Here is an 11,102-nt window from a genome sequence, read left to right as displayed (position 1 = left end):
TTGACAATGGGACCCTGAAGTTATGGGGGGGAGGTGGTGTGGTGAATTTTCAATCTCATACTGTGATGTTCCTAACCTCCTTATTTTATCAAGAGCAAATTATTCACTCCTTTCTTGATTTCAACTTCTAATGAAAGCTTAAATAATGAACAATAAATCAGAAGGGAGAAAAAAACTTTACGTGCGTTGTTTGGATCTCTATGTTAGTCTTCCTCATTTACTTAATATGTTTTATCTGTTTTCAATAACCATAGTGATTAAAATTTGATTTTAACCTTCTGTTCATTCAAACCATTAGGAATATGTGCTTCTAATCTTTCATTCATATAAGGCTATTTAAAATGGAAATAATGCTTTCAAGTCTTCCCAAACACAACAGTAAAAAGAGACACAACATTCCAATCCATCCAAGAGACACAAGTAAACCAGCTGAAGAAATTATTTTCAATAGTGATCTTTATTATTTTGTGAATTTAGCGATTTGAGGCTCTTTCCACAATTAATATATCGAACAATAAATATCAATTAAACTGCACAGAAAATGCTCCGTTAAAAAGTTCCAACAAAGGAAACAACATTTAGACATTTATTCATGCCATTCAACTGTATCAAAATGTATAAATAAAAATGCATTTGCTATGTGTGTTGATAGTAAAGATGTCTGAACTGCTCAGCATTGAGAGAGTGGCCTTTTGTTTTAGCTCCTTTATGCTTTGACCATTGTCTTGAACTCTGGAACATAAACAAAGGATTTCAGGATGAAGGTGTTTGAATAATAGTCTTATACTTTCATGAAAACTTCACAAGTACAAAGTTTGAATTTGTCCCAAACTATTTAATCAATCTGAAGCATTGGCTTTTCAATAATTGAAGCCTTTGAATATATTCCATTATCATTTCCTGATGTTATGCTGGGTTGACCCAGATTTGATCCCTGGTATGTGTGGGAGCAGGGAAACAGAAGGGAGGAGTGGGGGAAAGGTGTGTCGATGACATTACAGTTTAATCAGTACCCCTCAATTAGGGGGCAAAAACAATATTAACCAGGGCTCCTATGTTTAATCACTATTTAGAGGTCTTTACTGGTAAGTTCACATTTTTCTACATACTCAAGCAAGCCATTGACAATGATAAAAATCACACACCACCAGGTTACAGTCCAACAGGTTTATTTGGAAGCACTAGCTTTCGGAGCGCCACTCCTTCATCAGGGAAAGCTCCGAAAGCTAGCGCTTCCAAATAAACCTGTTGGACTATAACCTGGTGTTGTGTGACTTTTAATTTTGTCCACCCCAGTCCAACACTGGTACCTCCAAGTCATTGACAATGAAGCATTGTGATGGAGCTTGCAAGTTGGACATTAAAAGATTATTTCCCTTGCTGGGGCATCTAGAGCATGTGGTCAGGATAGTGGATTGATCATTTAGGATTAAGATGAGGATGAATTTACTTGCTCAGAGTGGATGAATCATTTGAACTGAAACCCCAGAGGGTTAGAGATATCCCATAAATGAGTACATTCTGGATAGAGACCAACAAGATTTTTGATTTGTCAGTAAATCAAGGTATATGGCCCTTAGGGAATGAGAAATTGAATGGAGGTAGATGAGTAGCCGTGATCACATAGGTCAGTGGAGCAAGTCTGAGGGGATGAATGATCAACTTCTGCTCCTATTTTTCTGTTCTTCTGTTCTTAACACTGAAATAAATGGCTGACAGCTTAAATGTAATAAATTGATTGAGAAACTGGCCATAAATCAAGAATCAGTTACTTCAGGGCACAAAGGTTACAAAAATAGAAAACGCAAAAAAAATTCATCTCAGCTAAGATAAAATAGCAAGGAATCTAATACTCTACACTCATACATTTACTTATTATTAAAATTCAGCAGGAAACTATATTCTGTAAGAGAGCTTAACACACCATCAACTCCGATCTTGCCATCGTGATCACTGTCTCCAGCACTAAGGAATGCACTGGTCTCAGCGTCATTTAGTTCCCGTGCACCTTTAGAAAAGCTTTGAAGGAACAGTCTAAAACCAAGAAAAACAACAGTCAGTCACTTAAATATGCCAGTCAACTACGAATCAAAAGCAATGGATTGGGTGTACCCTGAGGTTAAAGCTTAAAGGTACATTCATTTTTATTGCTACACATTTACCATAAATATGATATTAATGGGTCATAAACAGGATAGCACACAAAATTAGTGCTTAAAATAGTCCGTCATACAATCAGTTTGAAGCCCTTTATACTGTGCAGGCTTCTTGAAAATGTAATCCTTTCCCTGTCTCATTTTATTATTAACACACCCTCAAGTCAGCAATGTCATAAGGCATCTGTCAGTGATGGAGAGAAATACCAAGATACACCAGATGTCATTTGTCACAAGCAATGCTTCAAATAATTCCAAACAAAAATACAACCAATCCTCAGGGAATATCCCCAGTAGTATTATAATTTACGTTTGGATATTTTAATAGCAATTATTCTGCGATTGACCCAAAATTAGAGTGAAGCAATTAAAAAAAATACATTGAAGTAAGTTCTCAGTCTCTATTACAACTCACATTTTACCAACATTTATAAGTTTCATTAGACCTCTGCAAGAGTATAGGCAGACACAGTAATTCCACATTGTCCCAGCATAAACCTGGTGCACCCAACAGTAATAACATGCTGCATGGCCTCTAACTACCTTGCAGCAAGAATGCAGTAACAAAGGCTCATGTGAATGTCATCTCCTGTTTGTCTTTCCAGGAATAGTTATGAATAAAAACCAAAGTGTCTTGTGACCAATTATTTCTCCAAGTTTAGAGATTACACAAACTAAATTATACATGATACAAAAATAAAAAGTGGTGGAAAAACTCTGCAGGTCTGGCAGCAACTATACTGAAAGAAACAAAGTGTAATCTCATTCTTCTAAGGCTTTGTATCCCTGGTTTGATTGAAGCTTTCAAGCTTTCAATATATTAAAAGGAACAAAAGTGATAGGGAGAGTGAGAAACTATTTTGCTAATTGTGGAGTCCAGGAGTAAATGGCATTGCTTAATGGCAGACTTCTCAAGAGTGGGCGTGGAAACATTTCCACATACAAAAGGTTTGGCAGAAGTTTGGGACTCCATTTTGCAAACAACATGCTGATTCAATGATTTGTTAATTTAACATCTGACATTGATTTTTGTTAATCATCTGAAGATGTTAAGGATGTTTAAGGAATAGTCAATTATGCATTAGGTCACAGATCATGCTAGAATCTCAATGAATGGCAGATCAAGCTCAAGAAATTAAACAACCTCCTCCAGTTCCTATGTTTGCTTCCTATTATCACTTTGCCTTATTTTTAGCAAATAACTTCAGGTGAGAAAAAAATTGTGATGAGGGCATCTCCACTTCAATAAGAAATGGATACGAAAGAATAAAGAAGTAGAGTATGTAGTGTAATTCATCCAAGCAAAATCAAGGCCATAAATGCATAGATAATGAATCTCAACCATCTGCAAGTGTGTTCCAAGACGTTCAAGTGTGTGTGTGTGTGTGTGTGTGTGTGTGAGAGTGTGAGCGCGTGTGTGTGATATATCAGATAAACAGATATGATGAGATCAGCAATGAGTATTCGATATGCAATCTATCAATAGACACTGTATAGCAAAATAAAATGGATTCCTACTTCAGCTCTTCCACTTCAATGAACCCACTACGATCCTGGTCAAGGATGTCAAACACTTTAGCAAGGTCATCATCCGACTTCTTCGTCAAGCCGCTAGTTACAAAGAATGTCTTATGATTGAATGTAGCGGCTATTGGGAGAGAGGGAGAGAGGAAAAAGTTGCAAGAGAAAGTTATGACCAAAGAACCTTTTCCACCAATTAACCCCTGAACCCCTCTTTGCAATGGAACCAATTTCCCCATCACATTAGCCCCACAATTTCAGAAAGGCATTTTGAAATTCCAGGTTTAGCTCTTCTTAGTTAACTGTTAATGTTTTAAGATGGCAAATTTCCTATGAACTTGTTTAGACTTTAACACATTTCAACTACAGATTTCTAAAGGATGATATAAGCTCTTTTTTTAACATGGAGTCCACTTCAGAATAAGGGATCCACCCCCACGAAAATATTCTTGCTAATGTTATTGAGAGATTTCAAAATCTTTTCTTTGATAGAACGTAACTGACGAGGAACTAGAACCATTTCCTAGTGTCCAGCTAAGCATAGGAAAAATGAAATACTTCACCGGCACATTCAGACACGGCCTTCTCGATGTCTTTAGCTTCCAATACTGAGGTCATCGAAGCCATACTGGAAAATAACAATGAAAAGAATCAGTCACTCATCGCTTTCGCTTGTGCATCCCCTTTGAGCACAACAACATGCTCTCTACTTAATAAAAGATTCCTGTCTACACCTTCTTATTAAGTGTCCGGTTATGTTTTTATATGAGTGGGATTTGGCAGCACCGTATCTCCACCTGCCGAGCGGATTCTTGCTCCAAGCCGTCTTCTCCGTTCCAGTTTTCTTGGGCAGGGTGAGCAGTACTTTCCTTTCAGTGAAGAGGAGATCGAAGAACGGTCTCGCACCACCCAGGAGGATGGATGGTCAACTTTTAAAAGTTCCACTGATTTGCACGGCTTCCCTACCCCCAAGTGTCCAGCGTGAAATTAGTTCTGGCATTCCAAGGCAGCGAGAAGATCAGCTGAAGAAACTACGAAGACCCAAAACCACGACTTCTCCCCCCTCTCCTAGCAGCGGCTGGTTCCTTAGTTGTTGCAAGTTTTGATTTCGCCTTGAAGAGACCTGAAGGAAGATTGAGAGGAGTCTGGTACAACTCACCTGTTCGGTGGATCTTCTATCCTTTCCAAAGGCGAATCAGGAGGTGAAGGGAGCAAATGCAGTGACCAGCTCGAATCTAAGCTGTTCTTTATATACCCTTCAATTTGCAAGACGTTTGCAGAATTGAAATTTCATCGTCATCACAGCTCCTTGAACACGGAGCAGGGATCAGTGTCAAATGAACTTACCAGCTAATCACTTTCTTAAACCTATTTTTATCTGAACAGAATTTATATTTAATAATGATCAATAACATCACAACTCTAGTGATTATTCCTGAAACACTAGCGGGGCGGGGGTCTCTGTATTTTCGCAGTTGTTGCAAGAAATTAAATACTGTTATTGCAAGCGGGTAAACAAATCTTGATGGACACAAATGGTACAAGCATTAGAAATAAACGTTTGTTTTTTTTTGGGGGGGCGACAAATTGGAAATTCCCAGCAGTACAGAAGTTGTTACACCATTCACCATTATGTTACCCAAACATGGAGATTTACAGCTCAGCGGGAGGTCATTCGGCCCATCTTCTCCACGCATTATAGAACCTGTCCTTTCTTCCAATCCTCGTTTGTAAATACGATTAGTGAGATTGAGTTGGCTTAGTCAGCAGTTGAGTTGCTTTATGGCTCTTCACGACAATTTAATTGGAGTCATAGATTCATATAGCTCGAAAACAGACCCTATGGCCCAGCCAGTCATGGCCGAACATAGTCCCACTTGCCTGCTCCTGGCCCATATCTCTACAGACCTATCCTATTCATGTATTTATCTAAGTGTCTTTTAAATGTTGTAACTTTGCCCCCGTCAAATAGAATACTACAGCACAGAAACAGGCAAGTTGGCCCATAGGTCCTTCTGTGAGAGCTATCCAATTAATCCTTTTTATCTGCCCTGGAGGTCTTGTTTTATGGATAACCTCCATGCCTTTGAACGAGTAGCTCTGTTTTGAGTCCCACACCAGGACTTGATGGCTGAGGAAGGTGCACCCACAATATGGCTAAACAGGTTAGGTGTTTAACCTGTAAATCTTACCAACAGATGCCAATGGTAAGGTAGGAGAGAATCCAGGTCAGCCACAGAAAGAAGATAATTTTTGTTTAATTCTTTCACAGGATGTGGATATCATTGGCAAGGCTAGCATTTGTTTCCCATTCCTAATTGCCCTTCTTAATGAATAGAAGAAAGTGAGGACTGCAGATGCTGGAGATCAGAGCTGAAAATGTGTTGTTGGAAAAGCGCAGCAGGTCAGGCAGCTTCCAAGGAGCAGGAGAGTCGACATTTCGGGCATGAAGAAGGGCTCATTCCTGAAGAAGGGCTCATGCCCAAAACATTGATTCTCCTGCTCCTTGGATGCTGCCTGACCTGCTGCGCTTTTCCAGCAACACATTTTCAGCTTCTCAATGAATACAATGGCCAACTAGGCCATTTCACAGGCAGTTAAGTAAATTATATCACTGCGTGTCTGGACTCACATGTAGGCCAGTCCTGGTAAGGAAAACAGATTCCCTCCCCTGAATCCGATGGGTTTTATGACACTTGATGAGAGCTTTGTGGTCACCATTACTGAGACTAGCTCCCAGAGTGGGATTTAAATCCACATCCCCTGGTCAATAGTCTTGGTCTCTGGATTACTAGTCCAGTAACATTACCATTATACCACCATTTCCGACCATCAGTACCCACAGTTCCAGACTACATCATGCATGTTGCCACAGCGACTCAGATTCTGAGTGAAAACACAGTATATTTTCCCTATTGTACCCCTTAAATAATTTCAATCATTCCAATTAGATCATCTCAAATGAATAGTGAGCATGAATAAATGAGGGAGAAAGCTGATTACATACCTTGTAGAGTGAAACAATACAAAAGGAGGTTATTTCACATACTGTGCCTGTGCCGCGTCTTTGAAAGGGTTGTTCAATTATACTGATCTGCTTCTTTTCCCTTCAGCCTTGTAATTTCTTTCCCTTCACATCTTTATCCAATTCTCTTTTGAAAATTGCTTTCAACAAATCTGCTTCCAATGCCATTCCAAGTAGTGCATTCCAAAACTTACTGTGTAAAAGCAAGTTTGTCTCAGCTCACCAGGTGAATGAGCGCATGTGGGAAAGAAACGCTGATTAGTCCAGTGTATATTGTGCAGATGTTTACTAACATTTTATAAATTAATTGTGACATTTCTGTCTGTTCTCTCTATTGCTGCTTACGATCTTCTCATTTATTCTTTATCAATTATATCACTCCTGGTCTGTTTAATTTCTCCAATTATTTCTACCCTCTCCTGCACTATCTCCAGGTCTAAGAGAGCGGTTTACATAGACAAGCCTTGTATTTCATTGGGTAGAGTTATCCTTATCAGGACAGTTGAAGATTTCAAAACTGAGATTAATATATTTTTAGATAAAAGTACTGAAATATTAAAATTTATGTAGGTGGAAATAATATATGATTAACTGTTATCCAATTAGATGGTGGAACGAGCATCATGGGCCTGAATGGAATATTCCTATTCCTAAATTGTGTAACTTCAATTATGTAAATGAATTTTGATGTTTTAACTAATTTAATTATTTATTTTACTGGAAAATACTCAGTAAATGACAAACACTTATCTAGTTACTGGTACAAATACATAATGCATTATTTGATCCACAAAGTATAAAGATAAATTTGAGAGTGTTCTTGTTACTGACAGCAACTGTTCCCCAAAGACCTTTGAAAGACCCTCCCCATGCCTCCTCTTCTTGCCTGTAAACAACTATCAAACCTCAAACAGATCAATGTTCGTAGCAAACTGCTCGGCTTTCAGGACAACACCATACAACCTTGTCACGGTAGATGCTGCAAGATGTATCAGAGTGTAAACACAGATACCACCATTACACGTGGGAACACCTCCCACCATGTACGTGGCAGATACTATTGTGACTCAGCTAACATTGTCTATTTCATATGCTGTAGGCAAGGATGCCCTGAGACATGGTACGCGAGTGAGACTGAGCAGAGGATATGGTTGCGGATGAATGGACACCGCACAACAATCAACAGACAAGAAAGTTCTCTCCCAGTCAGAGAACACTTCAGTGATCCAGGACATTCGACCTCAGATCTTTGTGTGACCATCCTGTAAGGCAGACTTTGGGACAGGCAACAATGCAAAATGGCCGAGTAGAGGCTGATAGCCAAGTTCGGTATCCATGGGGATGGCCTCAACTGTGACCTTGGGTTCGTGTCAAACTACAGGTGACCCCACTGCACTCCACATACACACAGACACACACACTCACAGACACACACATGCCTACACACACACTCCTACAGACACACTCCTATAGACACACACACTCCTACAAACCCATATACTCTCACAGATCCTCTCTCATACACAAGCTTTCTTTTGTATGCTCATACATACAATCCCACACTCACATGCATACAAGTACCTTCTCACAGACTTACACCCCTTTACACTCTCACACACATACACACACTCTTTCACAGACACTTATAACTCCCTGCACCCCCCCCCCCCCCCCAACACACACACACATATATAAGTTTGTGGGGTGAATTTGTGCTTGCAGAATTTTTTTTTATTTTGCTCAAAAATTGCATGAATCCATGTCATATTCTGTAAATCCATTTTTTAGATTAGAATCAGTCTGAACATTCGGTATAGACAGTGGCACACAAGGCACCTCACATGTTAAATGCATTATCTGGGTCAACGTGACACCAATTGTTACATTCACTTGAGAATGCAACTTTAAAAAAGCTCTGTGATTTACATATTAAAGAATAAAACTGACATGCTCATTCTAAAAGATGAGAGACTTAACTAACAATCCAGGTCTTTTTCAATCTATAATTTCAGTTACATCACACTGTAAACTTCTGCTATAAATTCTGTGCCTTACAATCTTATACTCCACAACCATCTGATGAAGGAACAGCGCTCCAAAAAACTAGTGCTTCCAAATAAACCTGTTGGACAATAACCTGGTGCTATGTGATCTTTAACTTTATATATTCTGTGCCGGTGTGCTTCCTTCCATTTCACTTGTGCTCTGAAAGTTTGTGATTTTAGATAAACCAGTTGGAGTACAACCTGGTCTCATGTGACTTCTGAGTTTGTCCACCCTACACCGGCATCTTCACACCATGGCTACATTCATTTCTTAACAATAGTTCCACCATGAAAGTTGTTGAATGTGAAATGAGGAGGGATGGATTTGTGGTGTCAACTGTGGTTCAATGGTAACAGTATTCACTAAATCATAGATTCAAATCCCAAATCTAATACTTCTTTTCGGAGGACTTTTAGGTGAAATGTTAAATTAAGATCCCAACCATCAATTTATGAAATTTATGCACAGGATTGTCAGATGTACACTAATGAGAAAATATCCAGAGATAATCAATTTCATTGAGGTTGATGAATATATATTCTTCAGTCAGGAATATATATTCATCATGGCATTTTTTACTTTCATCTGAGAGTGAAGATGAGGCCTCAGTTTAATAGGGTAAAAAATGAGGTCTGCAGATGCTGGAGATCACAGTTGAAAATGTGTTGCTGGTTAAAGCACAGCAGGTTAGGCAGCATCCAAGGAATAGGAAATCCGACGTTTGGCTTATGCCCGAAACATCGGATTTCCTATTCCTTGGATGCTGCCTCAGTTTAATAGTTCATAATAATATACCTCGATAGAACAAAAGTAACTAACATAAATATAACTAAATAATTATGATTTTACTCATTCAGTGACTAATTGTACTAGCACAACTAATAAGTTGATACATGTGATATTGGAATAGGTTTGATAAGAGAGAAACCAGGGAGTAGACTGATGTTGGAACTGCATTATGAACTGACAGTCAATTCATGCTGTTATTATCCTTACAACATTCCCAACATGGAGAAGAAATGAGAAATGCTGGTGATGCGCCAGGATTAAGAGACCTTTCTTTCTCAACAAGACAGTTGTGGTCATCATTGGCAGGGACATAACAGGATGTTGGCAATGTGAAAGCTGGCAGATGCAGCTGAGCTGCTGATTTGTAGCATAATGTTCAGGCAATGCAGTGTTGCCAAGAATTACTACAATTATCTGGTGACATGCAGTGATTGAGCAACATTGGTGTTCTAAGTTTACCAACATAGAGATGAATATCAGAATATCCTTCTTGATCTGTGATACAGATCTTGGGCTTACTATTTTTAAAGGAGCAAGTAAACTTTTGTGCAATTTATCAATGTAGATATCCAAGCAAGTTTAAATTAAATGACTGACAGTTCAGTAAGATTTTCTAATATTGCATGATTGTTACATTTAATATTGTTTCAAAATCCTCCATAAGAATATAAGAAATAGGAACAGGGGCAAACTATATGACCTCTCAAGTCTACTCCACCTTTCATTAAGATCATGATTAACCTTTTGCATTAACTGCATTTTTCCATTCTGACCCCATACCCTTTTATTTCATTTTTGCTCAAAAATCTATTGATTGCCGTTTCGAATATATTCTACAATAGACACAGGCACAGACGTCTGAGATAGAAAATTCCATAAATTATCCCTCCTCACATCTGGAAAATACCCTTATCCTTCTAAATGAATGTGATCATGAGTTTGGAAGATGCTGTGTAAGTATCTTTGGTTAATTTCTGGAGTGCACCATGTACATAGCACACACCACTGTAACACTGCCAATCAATTATCCCTCCTCACATCCTTAAAAATGGCTCATTTAATATCAGTGGTAAGTAAAGTTTTCGAGACAATAGTCAGGAAAAATAATTAACAGGCAGTTGGAGAGATTTAAGCTAATTATGGACAGCCAGCACAGATTCTGTAAAACTTAGACCATGTTAGATTAATCTAATTGAATTTTTATATGAATTAGCAGAAAAGATTAATAAAAGGAATTATTAAAAGTTAGTTTGTGAAATATGGGCATTGCTGGCTGGCCAGCATTTATTACGACCCTAGTTGCCCTTTAGAAGGTGGTGGTGAGTGGCTTTCTTGAACCATTGCAGTCCATGTGCTGAGGGTTGACCCATAATGCCGCTAGGGAAGGGAGTCCAGGAGTTTGAGCCAGCAACAGTGAAGAAACAGTGGTACATTTTCAAGTCAGAGTGGTGAGTTACTTGGAAAGGAAATTGCAGGCGGTTGTGTTCCCATGTATCTGCTACCCTTATCCTTCTAAATGAATGTCATCATGGGTTTGGAAGATGCTGTGTAAATATCTTTGGTTA

At 38.7% G+C, this 11,102-nt stretch overlaps 1 protein-coding gene across 1 annotated transcript; it reads right to left on the bottom strand.

Annotated features, from left to right (window-relative positions):
- Window positions 1-438: 438 nt before the first annotated feature.
- LOC132825379 (parvalbumin beta 3-like) lies at window positions 439-4,941 on the bottom strand. The gene is made up of 5 exons (XM_060840570.1): window positions 4,837-4,941; window positions 4,241-4,305; window positions 3,675-3,804; window positions 1,925-2,034; window positions 439-732 (listed from the first exon to the last, which is right to left on the bottom strand). The coding sequence occupies exons 2-5, from the start codon at window positions 4,302-4,304 to the stop codon at window positions 707-709; spliced, it is 330 nt and encodes a 109-aa protein (XP_060696553.1). The 5' UTR covers window position 4,305; window positions 4,837-4,941; the 3' UTR covers window positions 439-706.
- Between the last annotated feature and the right edge of the window lie 6,161 nt (window positions 4,942-11,102).

The sequence above is a fragment of the Hemiscyllium ocellatum genome, chromosome 20 (genome assembly GCF_020745735.1).
Source record: "Hemiscyllium ocellatum isolate sHemOce1 chromosome 20, sHemOce1.pat.X.cur, whole genome shotgun sequence".
NCBI classification, from domain to species: domain Eukaryota; kingdom Metazoa; phylum Chordata; class Chondrichthyes; order Orectolobiformes; family Hemiscylliidae; genus Hemiscyllium; species Hemiscyllium ocellatum.
Note: the sequence above shows the minus strand (reverse complement) of the source record. Positions and strands in the feature narration are given on the sequence as shown.